The sequence below is a fragment of the Chiloscyllium plagiosum genome, unplaced genomic scaffold (genome assembly GCF_037043375.1).
Source record: "Chiloscyllium plagiosum isolate Xiang-an unplaced genomic scaffold, Cpla_swu_hap1 HiC_scaffold_7, whole genome shotgun sequence".
Taxonomy (NCBI): Eukaryota; Metazoa; Chordata; class Chondrichthyes; order Orectolobiformes; family Hemiscylliidae; genus Chiloscyllium; species Chiloscyllium plagiosum.
This window is the reverse complement of record NW_028270145.1, coordinates 6,410,442-6,434,650: the sequence shown is the minus strand read 5'-3', so window position 1 is coordinate 6,434,650 and position 24,209 is coordinate 6,410,442. Positions and strand designations below refer to the sequence as shown.

At 41.2% G+C, this 24,209-nt stretch overlaps 1 protein-coding gene across 2 annotated transcripts in view; it reads left to right on the top strand.

The window, feature by feature from the left end:
- The window catches only part of dnah7 (dynein, axonemal, heavy chain 7), a 417,860-nt gene that overhangs the window by 332,926 nt on the left and 60,725 nt on the right, over window positions 1-24,209 (top strand). For both annotated transcript variants that reach the window (XM_087988680.1, XM_043692898.2), the window contains 6 exons: window positions 2,033-2,209; window positions 5,216-5,377; window positions 19,183-19,383; window positions 20,484-20,645; window positions 21,436-21,621; window positions 23,317-23,454. In XM_087988680.1, coding sequence (XP_087844806.1) covers window positions 2,033-2,209; window positions 5,216-5,377; window positions 19,183-19,383; window positions 20,484-20,645; window positions 21,436-21,621; window positions 23,317-23,454 — 1,026 coding nt within the window. The remainder of the gene's footprint in view (window positions 1-2,032; window positions 2,210-5,215; window positions 5,378-19,182; window positions 19,384-20,483; window positions 20,646-21,435; window positions 21,622-23,316; window positions 23,455-24,209) is intronic.

Sequence of the window (24,209 nt, the reverse complement as noted above, 5' to 3'; positions counted from 1 at the left end):
GAACTGTTCCCTAAGTTTATGTTTGGTCCTCCAACCTAGTTTACTGCATCAAGTGCTCCCAATGTGATCTTCTCTAAATTGGGGAGATTGAACGTAAACTTAGGGAATGGTTCACTGACCATTGCAGCCGGGCCCGTAGGGGCTGACCAGAACCTCCCAGTCACCGCCCATTTCAATTCCCCTAACTGCTCCCTTTAAAACTTGACCATCCTTGGCCTTCTCCATTGCCACGATGAACCATACTGCAAATTGGAGAATCAATACCACATCTTCCACCTGGCGATTACAGTCTGGAGGACTCAACATTGAGTTCTCCAATTTCAAAAACATCCCTTTCCACCTCCCGACTCCCTTCCCATCCACTGCTCCCTGCCACCAACTAGATTCATTCCTCCGATTGATCAACCAGGTCATACCCTCAACCTGTCTTTACCTCTCTCTACTTCACCACCCTGCCCACACCACCCCCTTTATCTGCAGCTCCCCCAACACCCAGTCCTGAAGAAGGGTTGCACCCGAAGGGTTGCAAAGTTGATTTCTCCACTTCCTAATGCTGCCTGGCTTGCTGTGTTCTTCCAGCGACATGCTGATAGGTGCTAAGTAAGCGAGCAGCCCTGAGTTGCAGCCTTGTCCAATCAGTTAGCTAGGTCCTTGTCCCTGCGCACAAAGTGTCTGAGCTGCAGTTAGTTGCTTGCACTTCCTGTAATGCAAGCCAGGCTTCCATTGTATTAGAGAGGTGCCCTGGACAGTCGTCCGGAGCTGGGTTATGGCAGTGTCTGTGGAGATGGGTGCATGTTTCTGGCGCCTGTAGATCATGTCCTGAACTGCTGTTTATTCATATGCAACACAAATGTCAATAATACTAAGTAGTGAGCTGAATGCACCAGGTACTCAGACTTGTTTCCATGTCTAGTTTTCTTGACATCTAGCTTGTTTGATAACTGGCTATTCATGAGGTGAGCTTGGCCATCCACAAAATGTTTAACAAGCATTAATTTCTCATAATTGCCTTAGCAAAAAACTTGCCTCGCTGCTTGAGAGAAGCATAAAAGATGAAGTGTGATGCTCCTGACTTCAATATGGATATTGGCAGACTTCTTATTCAGTTCTACCACACCTTATGTCATAGCGCACGTAATTCAAACTCCTATAATCTGTCTAATGATTCTAATATCTCTATAATGTGATTTGATCTTGATCAGTAATGATAGGGTTCGGGTTTAACACAACCTGAAATCACAACATTTGTTGTAAGTTAATGCACCCATATATCTATCAAAATAGAGATCCAGATTAGATTGTAGATTTTATATTAAATTATTGCTACATTGATGCATCACTCATCTCTATCTTGAACTTGCAACCATCATTCTTCAAAAGTTCCTTCAGCAAGAATTGTATTTTCCCTGTGCACCAAATGTTTCAATCTCGGTGGTTATATTGTCTTGTGTTCCATGTACTTCAGTATGCCAGTAACCATTCTGTTATAAATGTGGGAAGCCTTAAGAACTTCTGTGCCTGATGCAATAGCAGTTATTTACAACACTTCACTGCATCATCTGTCCTTGGATGCTAAGTGCAGATTCAAATTGATTAGAATGCATGATGTACCAACTTTTCCCCCCAAAAAGTCAGAGTAATCCAAGATTCCAAATTGCACTCCAAATGTTTTAAGAATACTACTGAATGCATATTTACTGTGAAGCATTTGAGAATCACCTTTCTTCTTGACAGGATCTTCTCCTAATTCTGTAACTGGCTTTGAGTATAAAATCCCAAAAGGAGAGATCACTGATACTACAATCACAATTTAATAAAAATGTTTGTGTTAAAATTTAAACAAGTATAAGTTTGTTTTTTGCTTCAGGATATTCTACTTGGCAATATATAAGCTATCTCAAATTTGTCACTGCATTGCTAATTAAAACTGACACTCCTGTCTGCACATGTTGGAGTATGATTTATTGCATGATTGATTAGTAGTAACATTTTATTTGATATTCATATCTTTAAAAAATCAACTCTTCTTCAGTTTATTCCAATGACGCAGGAATATGTAACAGCTAAACTTGGCCGACAATTCATTGAACCTCCTCCATTTGATCTGGGTAGTGCTTTTGGCGACAGTCACTGCATTGCACCACTTATATTCATCCTTTCGCCTGGTGCTGACCCAATGGCTGCCCTCCTCAAGTTTGCTGAAGATCAGGTATATTGAAAAGTAATAACTATATTGCTGATTAAAGATGTGTTGAATCTACCCATGCTGTTCAAGGAAATGCACCTCCTACTACTCCTGCTGCAAAGCCTCGACATAGTAAATATTAGAGTACTGATGTGAGGGTACAATTTTATTGTGGAATAATGTTCAAAGCTGGTGCTACTAAGCAAACAAATACAAAGTAAGTCTGGTCCTTGAAATTGAAAGGATAATCCATCAGATGAATTCTGATCAAATTTTACCAAACTTATTTGCCTTGAAAGATTTGAGTCAAATCCATAATAGTTGTCTTTCTCTTCGTGGACCAAATTGGTCAAAACTGATGTGTGAGAATTCCTACCCAAATAGTGAAAATATAGCATGTTTTAGATACACTTCAAGTGTGGTTCAAATACTGTAAGTTATTGTTAAACATCATTTATTGGTCAGTGCATTGAGTATAGGAGTTGGGAGGTCATGCTGTGGTTGTACAGAACGTTGGTTAGGCCTTGTTTGAAATACTGTGTTCAATTCTAGTCCCCCTGCTACAGGATGGATATTGTGAAACTTGAAAGGGTACAGAAAATATTTACAAAGGTGTTGCCAGGGTTGAAGGGTTTGAGCTGTAGGGAGAGGCTGAGGCTGTTTTGCCTGGAGCATCAGCTGTTGAGGGTGACCTTATAGAAGTTTATAAAACTTGAGGGGCATGGGGGATAGGATGTGTCGCCAAGGTTTTCCCCAGGATAGGGGAGTCCAAAACTAGAGGGCATAGGTTTAAGGTGAGAGGGGAAAGATTTAAAAGGACCTAAGGGGCAACTTTTTCATGCAGAAGGTGCTGCGTGTATGAAATGAGCTGCCAGAGGAAGTGGTGGAAGCTGATACATGTGCAATGTTTAAAAAGCATCTTGATGGATATGTGAATGGGAAGGCTTTAGAGGGATGTGGGCCAAATGCTGGCAAATGGGATGAGATTTATTTAGGATATCTGGTCAGCACGGATGAGTTGAACTAAAGGGCCTGTTTCCATGCTGTACATCTCTATGACTCTATCTTTGTACATTAAGACAGCTCACTGGTTTTAGCCTCCTACCTTTCTGATGCAAGCTAATAATAAATCTGATTGTTCAGTTGATAGGTCAAGTGAACTAAACAGACTACAGAAATCAACTTTGATCCATATTGTTGTTCTCACTTTCAACTCTTCTATGGCAGCAATCCACCTTACCGTAGTAATTTCCTTTAACCTTCAGACCCTCCATGTTTCAATATTGGACTTACTCTTAAGTCCCACTCATGATGCTTGACCAGAAACAGTACTCCTTTGCCTTCCCACAGCACTCTGCACTTTCAAAAAGCTCTGTAATGCTCCTATTGAAAAGGCATGGTGAAAAGACATGCAATTGGTTAATCAACCATGGATCATCTGATTTACATTGTGATGTTACTAATGGAGGCTGATGTTCAGTAAGTGCAGTATTAGATACTAAATGCACCTAACTAAAATTGAACATGTACTGTGTATAGTTGATGTCTGAACTTGCATTTCCTAGTAAATATACCAGCATTATTACCCTCTCAGGAACCACTTGGAGTAGGGTAAGAAAATCAATATAACAATATCTTTATAGGCTTGTGTATAAATAACTACTTTTGAAAAGCTTTGCTGTCTCTATATTGAATGATTCACTATTGCACAAAAAAAAATCATTTGGCATTATACTGCTTCAGCTGTGCTTTAAAATGGAAATAATGGCCAGAATTTTCAGCACAAAATAATAATGTTCAGTTTAGATTAGATTACATTACAGTTTGGAAACAGGCCATTCGGCCCAACAAGTCCACACCGACCCGCCAAAGCGCAACCCACCCATACTCCTACATTTACCCCTTACCTAACACTACGGGCAATTTAGCCTGGCCAATCCATTTACCCCTTACCTAACACTACGGACAATTTAGCATGGCCAATTCACCTGACCTGCACATCTTTGGACTGTGGGAGGAAACCGGAGCACCCGGAGGAAACCCACGCAGACACGGGGAGAATGTGCAAATTCCACACAGTCAGTCGCCTGAGGCGGGAATTGAACCCGGGTCTCTGGCACTGTGAGGCAGCAGTGCTAACCACTGTGCCACCTTGCCGCCCACTAACGAGAGGTTTAGAACTTTCGAACCCCAACTGTATAAGAGGTGCATCCTAAAGTGTAATCTTACAGGATTTAACAGGCCACATTCAAAGTTGTCCTCCAAATAATAGGCAGCAGATATACAAAGGAGATCCGATTAGTGCACTCGGACTCCACCGTAGAAGGTCAGGCAGGTGAAGTGAAAGAAATCCTCTGCAAGACAGTGGCCTGTGCCTATTAGTTGAAATAATTTGAAAATTCTGTGCACAGAACTGTCTGGGGTATTGATCAGTTTGAAGGAGAAGTGCCTTTTGAAGCTTTCTACCTCTTCCTACATGGATGTGCAAAATCATATGATAGGGCTCTGTTATTAAATTGAGACTGAGTCCTGATACAGTAGGGGCCCATTTGCCTTCTGTAAATTTCAGTGTTGTGCATAATTAAGGACTAATTGACCTTTTCGAGTACATTGCTTCACAGCCCATTGCAAATGTCTAGGTAAACACAACTGCTCAGTTTCCTCCAGGTTCTCCGGTTTCCTCCCACAATCCAAAGATGTGCAGATCAGGTGAATTGGTCATGCTAAATTGCCCATAATGTTCAGAGATATGCAGGTTAGGTGCATTTAGTCAGGGGTAAATGTAGGGTCATAGGATAGGAGAATGGGTCTGGGTGGGTTACTCTTGGGAGGATCGGTGTGGGCTTGTTGGGCTAAATAGTCTGTTTCCACACTGTCAGGATTCTATAATTCTATGGCAATGTGGGAAGACAGTCTGATGTGTTTCAACTCCTTGTCCTGTCTCCAAGCAGCCTACATGGTGCTGAGAAAATTCTGGTCTTTATATGCATCCATGTGAAAAATATCAATCAATTTCTTCTGTCTGTACAGGGATTTGGGGGATCTAAGCTGAGCTCTCTGTCCCTTGGGCAGGGTCAAGGGCCAATAGCCATGAATATGATTGAGAAGGCTGTGAAGCAAGGGTCCTGGGTGGTATTACAAAACTGCCACCTGGCAACATCATGGATGCCGACATTAGAAAGAGTCTGCGCGGTAAGAATTTGTGCTCAATTTATTGTAAATGTTTAAAAACAGAAGGAGCTTTTTGAAAAAAATGTACCAATTTTTGTTTTGTGGTTTCTCCTTTAAGTCTAAAAACGTGCAGGCAACAATTTCAGACTCAGCACCTGCTGGAAACAGACTGAAGGTCTTAATAAACTGAGGATGATACAGTTGAGCTCCAAGAACCATGTGTTTCCTATCTGCATTGTTGCCACTGGTTTCACAAACTGTTCAATAACATATAGATTGGAAGTATTTCCAGCAATGTAATAGGAGTGATAGCTGTGAAAAGAAAGAGCTGAAAGCATGAACAGCATCCATTTCTACTATCATTGATTCCTGCTTGGCAATACTTAATGCCTTTGATCTCCTTGTTGCTTTGATTTCTCTGCTGTTGGATTTCTTGCATTGATTTCTACACTCTCTCTCTCTCTCATCACCCCTCCAGTACGCTGTTTCTTATTAAGATGTTGATGCAGGCTCATGAAAATTCATTGTCCTCCCAGATGATCTGCCTCCTCAGTCATTGAGCTATCGCAGTGAAGATGTGGAGGTGCCAGTGTTGGACTGGGGTGGACAAAGTTAAAAATCACATGACAACATGTTACTGTCCAACAGGTTTATTTGAAATTACTAGCTTTCGGGCCACTGCTCCCACATTAGGTAGCTGTTGAGCAGGATTGTAAGACACAGAATTTATAGCAAAAGATCACAGTGTCGTGCAACTGAAACAATATATTGAACAAACCTAGATTGCTGTTAAGTCTTTCATCTTTTAGAATGGGTTTCAGGTTTTGGTTCATTAATATGTAAACCCCAGAACTGCTTTTAAGTCACATTACCAAGATAACTTAAGGTTTTATTTAAAAAAAGGTGACATCTCAACTCAGACAATGCAATAAAGGTGTGAGGTTAGAGTCTGTCTGTATCCCAATCTTGAGCTAGACTGGTTCTATTTCCAAAGTAGGAATTCATAAAATATTACATGGATTGACTGCCTGCATTGACTGCTTGCAGATTATGTGCTTTTTGAACAAAATAGGATATATCTGCAATTATAATTCTGCAAATGCAAATTCACCCTATAGACTTATATGTGTGTGTGTGTGAGCATGTGAGTGAGAGAGAAAATGTGTGTGTGTTGTTTGTGTGCACGTTTGGTAGAGTGTGTGCATGAGTGTGGCAGAGTATAGCTTGTGAGAGATTGTGTGCATGGGTGTGAGTGTGGGGGGGTTTATGTGTGTCTGTCTGAAAGAGAGTATGTGTATGAAAGAGGGTCTGCATGAATGTGTGTGTATGTATGCGTGTGTGTGTGTGTTTGTGTGTGTGAGAGAGAGTGTATAGTGTAGTGGGGTCACCTGTACTGTGACATGAACGCAAGGTCCCAGTTGAGGCCATCCTCACGGGTACCGAACTTGGCTAACAGCCTCTGCTCGGCCACTCTGCATTGTTGCGTATCCGGAAGTCCGCCGTGGAGGGTGGTCACCTGAAGATCCAAGGCCAAATGTCCTTGACCGCTAAAGTGTTCCCCGACTGGGAGGGAACACCCCTGTCTAGCGGTGTCGATTCATCTGTTGTGGTAGTGTCTGCTTGGTCTTGCCAATGTACCATGTCTTGGGGCATCCTTGCCTGCAGCTTATGAGATAGAGAACGTTGGCTGAGTCACATGAGTACCTGCTGCATATGTGGTGGTTGGTGTTCCCACGTGTAATGGTGGTATTCATGTCGACACTCTGTCATGTCTTGCAGTGATTGCCATGACAGGTTGTATGGTGTTGTGGTCAATGTTGTCCTGAAGGCTGGGCAGTTTGTTGCGAACAATGGTTTCTTTAAGATTCAGCAGTTGTTAAAGGTGAGACATGGAGACGTAGGGAAGTTGCTCATGAGAGGTGCTCATCCTCATCAACAATGTGTTGCAGGTTGTGAAGAACATGGTGTAGTTTCTCCGCTCCCAGGAAGTACTAGACAACGAAGGGTAGCCTATCTGTCGCTTTCCGTGCCTGTCTCCTGAAGAGGTCATTATGGTTTCTTGCTGTGGTACATTCAAACTGGTGATCAATGGGTTGAGCATCGTACCCTGTTCTTACAAGGGTGTCTTTAAGCACCTTCAATTGTCCATCGCGTTCTTCCTCATCTGAACAGACCCGTGCAAGTGCAAGGCTTGTCTGTAGGGAATGGCTGTTTTAATATGTTTATGGTGGAAGCTAAAGAAGTACAGCATCTTGAGCTTATTGGTGGGTTTGTGGTAGAGTGAGGTACTGAGGTGTCCATCCTTGATGGAGATGCATGTATCCAAGAATTAAACAGATACTGAAATGTAATCCATGGTAAGTCTGATGGTGAGATGAAACTTGTTGATAACACTGTGTAGTCTTTTCAGTGACTCCTCAGGTCCAGAGGAAGAAAATATCATCAATATATCTTGTGTATAGTGCAGATTGGAGGTCCTGTGCAACGAAGAAGTCTTGTTCAAACTTGTGCATGAAAATGTTGACATATTGGGGTGCAAAGTTGGTCCCTATGGCTGTTCCGTGTGTCTGGATGAAAAATTGGTTGTCAAGATGAAAACCATGTGGTCGAGGATGAAGTGGATGAGTTGTAGGATGGTGCTAGGAGATTGGTAGTTGTTGGTATTGAATACTGAGTTCCATTGCCTGATACGATGGGATGTCCAGGTATGTTGGCTTTGTGTATCTTTGGAAGACAGTAGAAGTCCACTACGTGAGAAGTACATGGATGACTGTGCATATGAACTCTGTAGGACCTAATCAAAAGTTTTGATCAACCTGCTTAGTTCACGTGTATTCTTTGGTTGGGTCAGTAGGTAGTCGCCTGTAGTGTTCCTGGTGATTCAGTTGTCGGTACAGTTCCTTGCAGTGTCCATTCTATTCTGAATGACGATGGCTCCTCCTTTATCTGCTGGTTTGATGACAATGTTGTGATTGGTTTTGAGAGCATGGATGGCATAGCTTGTTGATCGGGTGATGTTTTGCTCTACCTTGTGGGTATGGCTGATGAATCTGGCATTTACACATTTCCTGATGGTTTGAGCATACATGTCAAGCCCAAGCGGCAGTCCTCGAGGGGGTCCAAATTGACTTCTTGTTTGGTCGCTGCACCATGGAGCTCTCTGAAGACTGTTCCAATTCATTGGTTGGCTCATTGCTAACATCTTTGAAGAATTCTCAGAGTCTCATTTATCTGATGAATTCCTCCGTGTCTGCTGCAAGACCAATGGGGTCCATTTTGGTGGCTCAGCTGAAAACTTCAATCTCTTCTCTCTCTCACACGCACACACACACACACATTTTCTCTCTCTCTCTCACTCATGCACGCACACACACATATAAGTCTTTGCATTTGCAGAATTGTATTTGCAGATTACTTTGTTCAGAAAGCACACAATCTGCAGGCAGTCAATCAATCCATGAAACAACGTGGACAAGATGTATGGCAGAATCAGACAAGAAGTTTGGCAAGATCCATTTTGTTGTTGAGATCATCTCGCTCCATCTTTAAGCTTTTCATAAGCGGTGTAGCGAGACTCTTGCTAGGCAGCAGTGAGATACCAATTGATTAACACTTTTTAAACAACTTTTCATGCCACATTCTCCTCATTTGATGCAGCCTCCTATCTTACCAACCTGTCCAAACATACTAGACATGGGGGATTCTTGACATGAAAACCAGCACCGGGTACTTGCACCAGATGGATTCAGCTCACCACTTGCTCCGAACAACTTCTATGTGGATAGATATATTTAGATATGTCCCATGGGCACCAGCCACACACGAGCACAAGTCCACAAACTTTGACATTTGAGAAACTTCAACCTCTAAGATCCCTAATGGCAAATTTGTGATCCGCTTGCAGGATAGTTCTGCACTTCCATGCTGCACTTCAAGCTGCACTGGCAGCTGCCATTGTAATGCGGCAACAAGGATAATTTGCACTCAGGGAAATGCATCAGCTCAAAGACTGGACCAGGCTGTATGTCTACGCTCTTTGCTTGGTCTCTTAGTGTTCACTCACTCTGAGCCTACCAGATGCTGATAGCTTTCTGCATTGTATTGCCTTGCCCTTGAACTTCGTCCCTTCTTAAAAATGTGTTGCTGGAAAAGCGCATCAGGTCAAGCAGCATCAAAGGAGGAGAATCGACGTTTCCGGCATATGCCTGAAACGTCGATTCTCCTTCTCCTTTGATGCTGCCTGACCTGCTGCACTTTTCCAGCAACACATTTTTAAGGACTGATTTCCAGCATCTGCAGTCCTCACTTTCTCCTCCTTGAACTTTGTCCCCTCAGCCAGAGGTACCAGGCTCATACTACTGCTGTCTTGTTGTGCTGTTTAGCACAGACACAAAGCCAGGAGCTCCTCATAGCTGTTAGCAGACCTCAATTCAGTCAAGCGAGATAGCATTCACTCATGGGTTCCTGGCGCATAATTCAAGGGCAGCTTTCTATACCAGTGCATGCCCTACTGGAGTGGTCAGAGTCAAGAGTGATGAGTCAATTGACAAGCAGAACTCCACCCATTCTTGACCCTTCCTGCCCTTTTCTGAAATGAGAAAGAGTCAATATTATGGGAATTGAAAGTGGATAGCACTGCTGTTACTTTTGGAGGTGTCCAGAGTGGATAAGAATGCAGAGCCGAGGCCATGCAGATTTAGTGGTGTTGGATATTGGGATGTATGAGAGTGACTGGCAAAGATGTTGCAGGCAATAGTGACAGAAGTGGAGCGTGAACCTCGATGGCAACTAGGTACAGTTTCAGAAATAGTGAGTGTGAAGTATCAGAGAGGAGATGGTGCCACTTCTGCCTCCCACACTCAGCATTCCTCCAGATGGCTAAGACTGTTTTAAGCCAGCTGGCATAGTCTGGTTTTGTGGCCTCTACTGCATCCCTTAGCCAAGAGGAAGCCTAGCATTGGCACCATCACATCCAGCAGGACTTCCAGGCATGGTGTCAATTTCTCCCTGTTTGCCATGCTTGGGCAAATGTCAGGTCAGCTCCAGCCTCTTGGCACTTGTCCAGGTGCACTACAGGCTTTTAAAGATGCAAGGCCCAAAGGATGCCTGTCAATTTTGAGCAAACTACTGAATGTTGAGCTGTTCTGAAATAACATATAGTAAGATGGGGTGGGAACTCAATGTGGTCCCCTTCATAGGGGCGTCATAGGTAATTAATGAGGCGAGTTTGGCATGGTACTGCTGGGCCTTTGGGTTACAGGTAATTATCACTCAAATTATCTACCTTCCAATCTTTGGATGGCTGTGGTTTCTGGCTGATTTGGCAATGATTATCAAAGGGATGAAATTCGCACTAACTGAAATACTTATGCCTTACTTCATTTCTGAGATCTGAAATCACACTTACTATTTTTGATCTTTAACCCTGTATGAAGCTTTTGAGTGGTATGATTGTATCCTTCAATGTCTAAACTAAATTGTGTTTACCTCATCTGTACCATTGCTGTCATATTGGTTGAGAAATTGAGTTGTTTGAGCAGAGTGACATCAAAGCACATCTTCAAGGCTCATTTAAATGAGATATAAACAAAGGGATTGGTCTCTGCTTTAGGCATGGACCCAGGCACATTGTTTCCTACCTTTACTAATATGGTGTGTGGTGTTCTTCTGTTAAGTGTGTGCATGCATTTCACTCACCATATTGGTGCTTTAGTGTCTGCTTTATGTCTTTGATTTGCATGTGGAAATGTCCAGATTATCATGTTTCTTTCTCCAGCAAAAATAATACTTGAAGTGTTTCCTCAAAATGTACTAAGGCCTGAGATCAACCTTTGAGCTGCTTTCCTTTCTGAGCAATGTTAACAATAGAACTGGAAATAGACTATCAACATTCAACTATCATCATTTGACTTTAATACCTGGGATTTTCATAGACTAAAAATTGTTTTTAAAAAAAGATGCTACTGACTTAAATGGCTGCTGCGAACACCTGACAAACTTAGGCAATTCTCAATTGAATGAATAACAATACTGCCTGCAGTGGAATTACCATTTTAATCAGAGGTTCTGAAACATATGAGACATCAAGAAATTTGCATCTCTTGTTTGATCAAACATTAGCATGATAAAATTCAGATACTGAGAGATGAAAGGTTACCTGTGACTATCGAGCTTGGATTGAAACAATTGAATAGACACCAGAATCCACAAATAAATTGTATATCGATAGCAGCCTCTGAACAAAAGGAGAGAGAGAAAGCAAAGTGCATTTTTAACAGGAAGTTGAAAACTATTCTCCCCATCTCCCTCTCAATCAGAACCAGTGCCAGTGAAAAAACATCTTGGAAAAACCATCATTCACCAAGAAATTAAGGTTTGAGTCATAGCACAAAGAAAAGCCTTTCGATCCATCGAATTGGTGATGGTCAAAAACAACTACCTTGCTGTTCTAATCCCCTTTCACAGCTTATATCTTTGTATGCCTTGGCATCGCAAGTGTACATCTAAATTCTTCTGAGATGTTTTGAAAGATTTTACCTCTTCCACCCTTACAGGTATAAGTACCAAAATCCCAGACCTTTGCTATTTGGGATGTATATAGATTTAGACTTGAAGGTTGATCAGTAAGTTTGCAGATGATACAAAATTGGGGGTTGGGGAGATGGTAAGTAGCGAATAGGATAGCCTTAAATTACAGAAGGATACAGATGAGTCGCTCAGATGGGCTGATCAGCAACAAATAGAATACAATCAATAAGTCTGGGTGAAAGAATCTTTCTTCACATTCCCTCTAAACCTCCTGCTTCATATCTTAAATCTGTGTTCTCTGGTTATCCTTGCATCAAGGGGAAATATTCACCCTTATAATTTTGTATATCTCAGTCGTGTTCCCCCTCAGTCATCTCTGCTCCAAGGAAAACAGGTCTGTCCATCCTCTCTTCATAACTGGAACTCCCCAGCCCAGGCAATATCCTGATAAATCTCCTCTATACACTCTCCAATGGAACCTTGCCTTTAATATGGATTCCATAGCAACACACAATACTCTAGCAGTGGCCTAACTAAGATTTTATGTGGTTTCAGTATAACCTCCCTGCTCTTAAACTCTATGCCTCAGCTAATAAAAGAAAGCATCCCATATGCTGCTTTAACCACTTTACCTACTTGTCCTGCAAGCGTAATGGACTTGTGAACATGCACACCTAGGTACTTCTGATCCTTGGTGCTTTCCAGTGTCCTGCCATTCATCATGTATTCCCGTGCCTTGTTTGTCCTGCCCAAGTTCATCACCTCACATTTATCTATTGAATTCCATTTGTCACGATCAGCCCATCTGACTGGCTCATCTGTATCCTTCTGTAATCCAAGGCTATCCTCCTCACATTTACCACCAAACCAATTTTTGTATCATCTGCAAACTTACTGATTAACCTTCAAGTCTTCGAGTATAAATCATTTATGTATACCCCAAACAAGAAAAGCCTCAACACTAATTCCTGCGAAATCCTACTGGACACAGGTTTCCATTCATACAAATACCCCTCAACCATCGTCCCCTGCTTCCTGCCACAAGCCAATTCTGGTTCCAATTAGCCAAATTCCCTTGAATCCAATAAGTTTTTGCCTTCACTATTGGACTCCCATGCAGGACCTTATTGAAAACCTTGCTGAAGTCAAAATAGACTATATCAAATGCATTGCAGTCATCTACACACACAGCTACCTTTTTGAAACATTCAATCAAGTTGGTTCTTTTAATAAAACCATACAGACTGTACTTGATTAATCCCTGCCTCCAAGTGGAGATTAACTCTGTCCTTCAGAATTGTTCCAAATTATCTGCAAGCATCACCACCTCTGAGGAAACAGCTAAACAGTTCGGCCTCAGGTTTCATTCGTGCAATTGAAAACCTCTGAAAACTTTAAACTGTCTTTACCCTTCTATCTGCATAGACCCTCTCACATTTCTTTTAAAGCTTGTTAATTGTTTTTAACATGTATTTGATGTCATGTTTTTGCAATTTTCCCAATGTAATAGGTAATAAAATTTCTCTTCCTTTCATTCAAGGAAACCTTGTAATTAATTGTCTCCTTCATTTTGATTGAGTTAATTATATTATATTATGTTATAGTATATTAACTTTATTATATTAAGTATATTAACAGCCTAGAGGCCAACGCACCTAGTACTTTTTCTCCTCCTGCCCTATCGAAAATAATGGAAATTCGTTTTGGACAATTAAATAGCTTCTGAGTACTTGCTAATAATGTTATGCTAAGGCACTTATATTATGATCCCCTCCAGTCCCAGCTCCCATTTCATTGAAAAAGCCACATTACAATACTGCTGCTTTTCCTGCTGTACCTGTTGCATACTCCAACTCAACTGTCCTCCCTCAAATGATGAATCAGTACTCCTCTATGTTGAACAACACTTGGAGGAAGCATTGGGGATGTCAAGGATACAAAATATACTCTGAGTTGGAGATTTCAATGTCCATCACCAAGCGTGGCTCAGCAGCAGTACTACTGATCGAGTTGGATAGTCCTCATGGACATAGCTGCTAGACTGGGTCTGTGGCAGTTGGTGAGGGAACCAACAAGAGGGAAAAACATACTTGACCTCATCCTTACCAATGTGCCAGCTGTAGATGCATCTGTCCATGACAGTATCAGTGAGAGTGGCCTTTACGTTGAGAATATCCTTCATCGTGTTATGTGGCACTATCAACGTGCTAAATGGGATAGACTTTGAACTAACCTAGCAACTCAAGACTGGAGATCCATGATATGCTGTGGGCCATCAACAGCATTAGAGTTGTACTCCAGCACAATCTGTAATCTCATAGCCTGGCAACTCCCACACTCAACCATTACCACAAATCCAGGGGATCAACGCAGTTCAGTGGAGAATGCAGGAGGGCATGCCAGGAGCAGCACCAGGCATATCTGAAAAGGAGGTGTCAACCTGGCGAAGCCACCAAACATGACTACTTTCATGCCAAACAGCTTAAGCAGCAAGTGACAGACAAAACTAAGCTAACCTATGGACCAGATCTAACCCTTGCAGTCCTGTCACATCCAGTTGTGAATGGTGATGGATGTTTAAACAACTCACTGGAGGAGGAGGTCCACAAATCTCTCCATCCTCCATGATGGAAGAGTCCAGAACATCAGTGCAAAAGATAAGGCTGAAGCTTTCACAGCAATCTTCATCCGGAAATGCCAAGTGGATGATCCATCTCAGCCTTCTCCAGTTGTCTCCAGCAATACAGGTACCAGTCTTCAGCCAATTCAATTCACTCCACCTGATATTCAGAAATGGTTGGAGACACAGGATACTGCAAAGGCTACGGGCCCTGACAACATTCCGACAATATTACTGAAGATTTGTGCTCCAAAACTTGTCATTCCCCTAACCAAGCTGTTTCAGTACAGATACAACACTGGAACCTACTTGACAATGTGGAAAATTGCCCAGTATGTCCTGTACACAAAAAGCAGGACAAATCCAATTACCACTCCTTCAGTCTACTCTCGCTCATCAGTAAAGTAATGGAAGGTGTTATCAACAGTGCTATCAAGCAGCACCTACTCAGCAATAACTTGCCCAGTGATTCCCAGTTTGGGTTCTGCCACTCAGCTCCTGACCTCATTACAGCCTTGGTTCAAACATGGACAATAGAGCTGAATTCCAGAGGGGAGGAAAGAGTGACAGCCCTTGACATCAAGGCTGCATTCGACCTAGTGTGGCACCAAGGAACCCCAGTGAAACTGGAATCAACGGATACTGGGGGCCAAGCTCTCCAGTTGTTGGAGTGATACCTGGCATATAAGAAGATGGTTGTGTTTGTTGGAGGTCAGTCATCTCAGCTCCAGGATGTCTCTAGGTCCAACCATCTTCAACTGCTTCATCAATGACCTTCCCTCTGTCATTATGTCAGAAATAGGGATGTTTGTAGATGAGATTACACAATGTTCAGTACCATTCACGACTCCTCAGATACTGAAACAGTCCATGTTCAAAAGCAACAAGATCTGGATATCAACCAGGCTTGGGCTGACAAGTGGCAAGTAACATTCACCCCACACAAATCTCAGGCTATGACCTTGACCAATAAGCGACAATCCAACCACCACCCTTAATGTTGAATGCTGTTAGCATCACTGAATCCCTCACCATCAACATTATCATTGGCCAGAAACTCATCTGGACTTACCACATAAACACAGTGGCTATAAGAGCAGGTCAGAGGCTAGGAATACGGCTGTGAGTAACTCACCTCCTGATTCCCCAAAACCTGTCCACCATCTACAAGGCACAAGTCAGGAGTGTGATGGAATACTCCTCACTTGTCTGGATGAATGCAGCTCCAACAACACTCAAGAAGCTTGACACCATCCAGGACAAAGCAGCTCGTTTGATTGGTGTCACATCCACAAGCATCCACTCCCTCCACCACTGATGCTCAGTAGCAGCAGAACATATTATCTACAAGATACACTGCAGAAACTTACTGGACAGTACCTTCCAAACCCACAACCTTTCTATCTACAAGGACAAAGACAGCAGGTAAATGGGAACACCACTGACTTCAAGTTACCCTCCAAGCCACTCACCATCCTTTCCTTTTGTGTCACTAGGTCAAAATTGTAGAATTCCCTCCATAAAGGCATTGTGAGTCAACCCACAGCAGGTGGATTGCAGCAGTTGAAAAAGGCAGCTCACCATCATCTTCTCAAAAGCATCTCAGGATGGGCAATAAATGCTACCTAGCTAGCGATGCCCAAATCCCACAAATGAATAAATGAAAACTATTTGCATGTAGGTGTTGTACCTGGCATCTCAGCATAGAACTCTAATTTAATATTAAGTGGGTTTCTTGCCAGAATAATACCAAGCAAAAGGTTACTTTGACAATGGCAATGGTTGGTAAACTGATGTAAAAGCTACAGTAAGTTGTTTTCAGGTGCTTTCTCCCCATTTATAACCAGTAACCGAAGATTTATACCAGCAGCTGTTAAAGTTGAAGTGAAAATATCTTGCATCATTTATGAGGAAGTGGATATGCATTTTTGTCAACATTGATTTTTGTGGAAAAGTTAATAAAATTTTAAAGTAGAAAATCCATATGTGTACTTGGCTGCTTTCTCTTTGTTTATCTCCAACAATGCACCTTTGAACAGAATCTGTAATCTCTGAAATTCAGCCCTACCAAATTGACATAAACTCTTACATCTTGAATCTTTTTATAGTATCTTTTGAATGAAGTTACCAATTGAGGGAAATTTGGGCAGTTTTGTGGTCTGGCTTTTATTAATGAAATTAACTTAGTTTCCATTTCTTATAACTATCAAAGAAAGATGTTTGAGCCATTAGTTTGTATTGAGTTTGAACTGAAGTCTCATGATGACAGAGCATTGCTTTCGCTCACTGTAGAAAGTGTTTCCAACTGTAGCAAATTTTGATTCTGCCTTAATAACTCCAGGACATGGGTTTAAAAGCTGTAACCCAATGCTTGTATAAAATTTACAACAGAGTACTTTTCGTCTTCTGATAGAGTGCTATCCACCAATTACTTCATGTTTTGTTGGTGTATACGTGATATTGCTCATGTTTAACTTATGGGTTTAATTTTGATCACCTATCCTATGTCCATGTCTTTGAAAGAATGCCAAAGTGAACGTATATTTTGAGAATAAGACTGGAGAAATAATATCAGGGAACCTGGAAATGGGAGGGGAATTGAACAACTACTTTGCATCAATCACCATAATAGAACAAAAGGACAGGAGGATACCATTCATCCCTTTGAGCCTGTTCCACCATTCAATAAGACTATGGTTGATTTGTGGCCTAACTCTTATACCTGTGTTTGGTCTATATCCTTAATATCTTTGCTTAACAAAAATCTATCTATCTCAGATTTAAAATTAACTTTGTGTGTAAAAGTGCTTCCTAACACCGCTCCTGAATGATCTGGCCCTAAGTCTCAGACTATTCCCCCAGTCCTAGAATCTCCAACCAGTGGAAATAGTTTATCTGTGTTTGCCTTCCTGTTAACACCTTGAAGACTTTGATTAGATATCCCCTTAACTTTATAAATTCTAGAGAAAACAGGCCTAATTATAGTCAGAGTCATAGAACTGTACAGTACAGAAACAGATCCTTCAATCCAGCATGTCCATGCTGACCAGATATCCTAAATTAATCTAGTCCTGTTTGCCAGTTTAGTGGCCCATATCCCACTAAACCCTTCCTAGTCATGTACCCACTCAGATACCTTTTAAATGTTGTATTTCTACCAGCCTCCACCAATTCCTCTGAACGCTCATTCCATACACTCACCACTCACTGGATGAAAATATTGCCCCTTAAGACCCTCTTAAATCTTTCCCCTCTCACCTTAAACCTGTATCCTCTAGTTTTGGACTCCCCTTCCTTGGGGAAAAGTCTTTGGCTATTCACCCTATCCATGCCCCTCATGATTTATAAACTTCTTAGCATTGATGCGCCAGGCAAAATAGCCCCAGCCTCTTCAGCCTCTCCCTATAGCTCAAACCCTCCAACTCTGTCAACATCTTTGTAAATCTTTTCTGTACCCTTTCAAGTTTCACAATATCCATTCTATAATTTTTCCTCATAATTTAACCCCTGATGTCCAGGTTTCATTCTTCTAAACCTATGTTGTTCTCCTTTATGATGAGAGGTTGAGTAGATTGGGCCTGTACTTGTTGGAATTTGGAAGAATGAGAAGCAACCATATTAAAACATACAAGATTCTTTGGACACTTGACAGGGTGATGTGAAAAGGTTGTTTCCTCTGTGGGAGAGTCTAGCGCCAGAGGATGTAATCTCAGAATAAGGGGGTCACACATTTAACATAGTAGTGAGGAGGAATTCTTATTCTGAGAGTAGTGAATCTATGGAATTCTTTACCACAGAGGGCTGAAGCAGCTGTGTTGGGAAGGATATTCAAGACTGAGATAGACAGACTGTTAATCAGTAATGGAACCCTGACCTACAGGGAAAGGCAGGAAAGTGGAGTAGAGGGTTATAGATTAGCTATAATCTCATTGAATAGTGGAGTAGATTTGGTGGACGAAATGGCCTACTTCTGCTCATTTGCTTTATGGTCCTATAGTCCAAACTTAAAAATTACAAAATTATATAATTGCGCAGTAAATGAAAAATTTGGAAAATGTGCAATAGAAACACACAAACTACAACTATTACATTTTTGTCCAAGAATGTTGGCTGCCTTTACTCTTTTTACTAAAAATTTAGATAACAGAAAGGTATCAAATATTAACCTTAAGAACATTAGTGTTAACATTGCCCTGGGGTGTGGGAATCCAGAACTAGAGGGCAGAAGTTTAGGGTGAGAGGGGAAAGATATAAAAGAGACCTAAGGGGCAACCTTTTCACGCAGAGGGTGATGCACGTATGGAATGCCAGAGGAAGTGGTGGAGGCTGGTACAATTGCAACTTTTAAAATACATCTGGATGGGTATATGAATAGGAAGGGTTTGGAGGGATATGGGCTGGGTGATGGCAAGTAGGACTAGATTGGGTTGGGATATCTGGTCGGCATGGACGAGTTGAACCAAAGGGCCTGTTTCCGTGCTGTACATCTCTCTGACTCTATGATTCTATAACATTGTACATTATAATTTTGTTACTTATTGCTCACTTTCTGGAAGTCACTAAGAAAAATAGGGTCATACTGCTATGTTTTATTTTAAAGAGTAAAGTTTATTTTTAATGCAGCTCCTTTCTGTCAATTTAGAATTAACATTGTTTCATCTGTGGCATTATATTTCAGGAACTGAATCCAGAGACTACGCATCCTGACTTCAGACTGTGGCTTACAAGCTATCCATCTCCAAATTTCCCAGTTTCTGTCCTTCAAAATGGCGTGAAAATGACAAACGAAGCTCCAAAGGGTCTTCGATCTAATATTATCCGATCCTACCTCATGGATCCCATTTCTGATCCGGAGTTCTTTGGTAGCTGCAAGAAGCAAGTTAGTGGCAGTTTATTCACAAATCATGCAGGATTAACAAATTATCTTAGGACGATGCAAGGGTAGACACATTATTAGTCTCTGTGACCCTAATTTGAAGATCTTGGCTGCATTGTGAGACAGCATAATGTCGTGATGTTATTGTGGAAGCTCAAAATTCAGAAAAGGCTTACCTTGCTCTTCTGACAACCTTTGTGACATATTGCGCCCTATACTGGGAAGGGTACACACTTAGACATGGCATGGGTGCTGTACAAATACTCAATAGCAATGGATTGGGCCTGTTTCCACACTGTAGGGATTCCATAAACAGACAGTTCAACTGAGCTGAAATGTGTACGATATCCACAGCCCTGGAACTCTCTCTCCTGGTGTTCCAATTTTCTTGTTAAAAATTCCAGCAGTGGTATTGAGCAGCAGCATCCTTCAATTAAATGCAGTTTCCCTATAAGTTTGATTATTGCTTCTAAGAAAATTAAACTGTCTTCCCTGTGTGCTGATTGTAGACACAGCCAGTAGTATGGCAGTTACTTGATTCTATACAACTCCAAGTGAAATAAGGTGATAGTATCAAGTTTACATGCTGCTACTTCCAGAACCATTGCAGACAGTTTGGTGTAAAGCACTATTTAAACCTAATGTTTAATTGAATTTTATTCTGAGGGCTGGACTGAGAACATTTATTTATTTTATGTGCATTTTAAAAGTGAACAAGACCTGAAATAGATAAATCATTTGTAAAATGTGTTGATATTGTATTGGAGGTGCAATAAGCGCTTATTGCATTTCTATTTAAAAAAAAGTGCTTTCATACATTGAATGAAAGAAAGACTGGCATTGATACAGCTCTTTTCCTAACCAATGGATGTCTCCAAGTGCCTTACAGTCTCTTGAAGTTCTTTGAATTCACTTACTGTTGTAATGAGAGATGACATTCTTTACGTGTATTCACAATAAATGTTTCTTGAATTTACATTTTAAAATTAGGGTCAAAATAAGTACAAAATTTGGTTTTTTATTGGAATGCCTTAGATCTGAGCTAGCTTTAAGGAATGTACATAGTGACAGAAATGGATATTATGTTATTTTTTTCCTAACAGGCTCAATTTAAAAAGCTTTTGTATGGTCTATGCTTCTTCCATGCATTAGTTCAGGAAAGACGGAAATTTGGACCTTTAGGATGGAATATTCCTTATGAGTTTAATGAAACTGATCTGCGAATAAGTGTACAACAGCTCCACATGTTCCTTGACCAGTATGAGGTAAGCTATTGCTGACCATTTATCGATGTCAGCAGCAGAGCCAACAGCTCTCAGATTTGTATCAGCTGATTTCTAAACGTCCAGGACAGATGAAGATATTCTGAAGTTTTCAACCTCCAATTCAACCTCTTCCCAATTAGAAATCATTCAGTTGTACTCAAAATCTCCTCACAGTCTTACCTCGAATTAGCAAAGTGACAGAATACTGTTGCAAGTCTGGAATTAGTGTTTTCATTGTACTTGAACCTTTTGCTCAAATTTTCTGCACAATAGTTCAATCAAGTTAAAATATGTAATTATAATAGCTTATAGTTTTTCCAGTGAATAAATTCCCATCTATTGGCTTATGTTTCTGTGCCTCCAAAAACATTTATTGCACATTGAACATTCCTCAATGTAAAGACCAGAATTTAATTTGGAATAAAATCAAAAAAGCAACAATGCATATTTTCTATGTTCAATGTTAGTTACCTTCTATTTGAGAACACACACCCTATTAATGAAAGGGAGAACAAAGTAGAATAATCAACTAAATAATTGAGATGCTATCCTTTTCAGACATTTGAAACCTTTTTTGAAATGCCAAACTGAAATCACTCTGGCTGCAGTTGAGTACTTGACCAAACCATGCAACGTGCAACTTAACTAGCAGAGGGATAATATGTGTAATATAACCTCATTATTGATTTTCCATTATTGAAAAGAAAGGTTGTTAAAAATCCTTTAATATTGCCTTATTGTAATCAATTTTTATTCAATTAATATGAACTATATATGTACATTTATTCAGGAAGTCCCCCTTGATGCCATTCGATATATGACTGGTGAATGCAACTATGGTGGTAGAGTGACAGATGACTGGGATCGGCGCACTCTCCGGTCAATTCTTAATAAATTCTATAACAAAGAAATTACAACAAATGACGCCTATACATTTGACTTAAGTGGCATCTATTATGCTCCACCAGAAGGCGATGTAAGAAAAGTTTTATTTTTAATAGGTATCCTTGATGCATATAATGTGCTAAAATGTTGGTTATACAAAATAAAATCTATTGGCTGCTTAGGTTTTGGAAGAATTATATTTTGCAGTGTTATCACAGAGTCATATCTATGTATAGCACAGAAACAGACCATTTGATCCAACTTGTCCATGCCAATCAGGTATCCTAAATTCATCTAGTCCCATTTGCCAGCATTTGGCCCATATCCCTCTAAATCCTGCCAATTCATATACCCATCCAGAAGCCTTTTTAATGTTGTAATTGCACCAGCCTCCACCACTTCCTCTGAAAGATCATTCCATACAAGCACCACCTTCTGCATTAAAAAGTTGCTGCTTAGGTCCCTTTTAAATCTTTGCCCTCCCACCTTAAACCTATGCTCTCTAGTTTTGGACTCCTCTACCCCAGGAAAAAGTCTTTGACTACTCACTCTATCCGTGCTCTATATGAATTTGTAAACTTCCATAAGGTCACCCCTCAGCCTCCGATGCTTCAGGGAAAATATCCCCAGTCTATTCAATCTCTCCCAACAGCTCAAACCCTCCAATCCTGGCAATATCCTTGCAAATTGTTTCTCAACCCTATCAAATTTAACAAGTTTCCTATTGCAGGGAGACCAGAATTGAACACAGTATTCCATAAGTGGCCGAGCCAATGACCTGTACAGCCACAAAATGATCTCCTAACTCCTATACTCAATGCACTGACCAATAAAAGCAAGCCTGCCAAATGCCTTCTTCACTATTCTGTCTAATGTAATTCCACTTTCAAGAACTATGAACCTGCACTCCAAGGTCTGTTTGTTCGGCAACACTCCCCAGGTCATAGAGTCATAGAGATGTACAGCATGGAAACAGACCCTTCAGTCCAACCTGTCCATGCTGACCAGATATCCCAACCCAATCTCGTTCCACCTGCCAGCACCTGGCCCATATCTCTCCAAACCCTTTCTATTCATATACCCATCCAAATGCCTCTTCAATGTTGCAATTGTACCAGCCTCCACCACTGCCTCTGGCAGCTCATTCCATACACAAACCACCCTCTGTGTGAAAAAGTTGCCCCTTAGGTCTCTTTTATATCTTTCCCCTCTCACCCTAAACCTCTGCCCTCTAGTTCTGGACTTCCTTGACCCCAGGGAAAAGACTTTGCCTATTTACCCCCTCCATGCCCCTCATAATTTTGTAAACCTCTATAAGGCCACCCCTCAGCCTCTGACGCTCCAGGGAAAACAGCCCCAGCCTGTTCAGCCTCTTCCTATAGCTCAAATCCTCCAACCCTGGCAACATCCTTGCAAATCTTTTCTGAACCCTTTCAAGTTTTACAACATCTTTCTGATAGGAAGGAGACCAGAATTGCATGCAATATTCCAACAGTGGCCTAACCAATGTCCTGTACAACCGCAACATGACCTCCCAACTCCTGTACTCAATACTCTGACCAATAAAGGAAAGCATACCAAACGCCTTCTTCACTATCCTATCTACCTGCGACTCCACTTTCAAGGAGCTATGAACCTCCCTAGGACTTCACCACTTAATGTATAAGTCCTGTCCTGATTTGCCCTATCAAAAGTTTCCAAGATTATGCACAGTAGAAACAATATAAGTTGCAGTGAAAACACAAGTAACATGGAATTATTGATAAATCTATTAATCATCTTACAGTACCTCAGCTACATTAACTATACAAAGAGCCTCCCTTTGAACCCGACTCCAGAAGTCTTTGGAATGCACGCTAATGCAGATATCACTAAGGATCAATCAGAGACCCAGAACCTGTTTGACAGTATCCTACTTACTCAGGTATGTAGAATGATTGCTACAATGTGAATAAAATTGAGCAGAGGTGAGTATAATGGTCATCTTTAAGGAGAAGGTGCTGGCGAAACAAAAAGTTCTGAAGTTGAATAAATCATCTGATCAGAATGGATTACACCCCAGGGTTCTGAAGAAGATAGCTGAGGAGATTGTGGAAGCAGTTGTATTGATCTTTCACTGGAGTCAGTGAGGGTCCCAGAGGACTGGAACATGGTTAATGAAACACTCCAGTTTAAGAAGGGAGGGTGGCTGAAAACAGGAAATTATAGGCTAGTTAGTCTGACCTCAGTCATTGGTAAGAATTTAGAATCCATTATCAAGGAGGAGATTTCATTGACCTTGGAAGTGCATGGTAAAGTATGGCTGTGTCATATTGCCTACATCAGGGAGAAACCATTTCTGACAAATCTGTTACCATTCTTTGAGGAGGTAATAAACAAGTTAGACAAAGGAGAACGAGTGGACGTGATCTATTTGGATTTTCAAAAGGCCTTTGAGAAATTGCCGGACAGGAGGCCGCTAAATAAGATGGAACCCACTGTGTTAGGGGCAAGGTACTGGTCTAGATAGGGGATTGACTGACTGGCAGAAGGCAGAGGGTGGGGATAAAGAAGTCTTTTTCAGAATGTCAGTTGGTGACTAGTGGAGTTCTCCAGGGGTCAATATTGGGACCATAATATTTACATTACACAAAATGATCTGTGTGAAGGAACTGAAGACAGTGTTGCTACATTTACAGA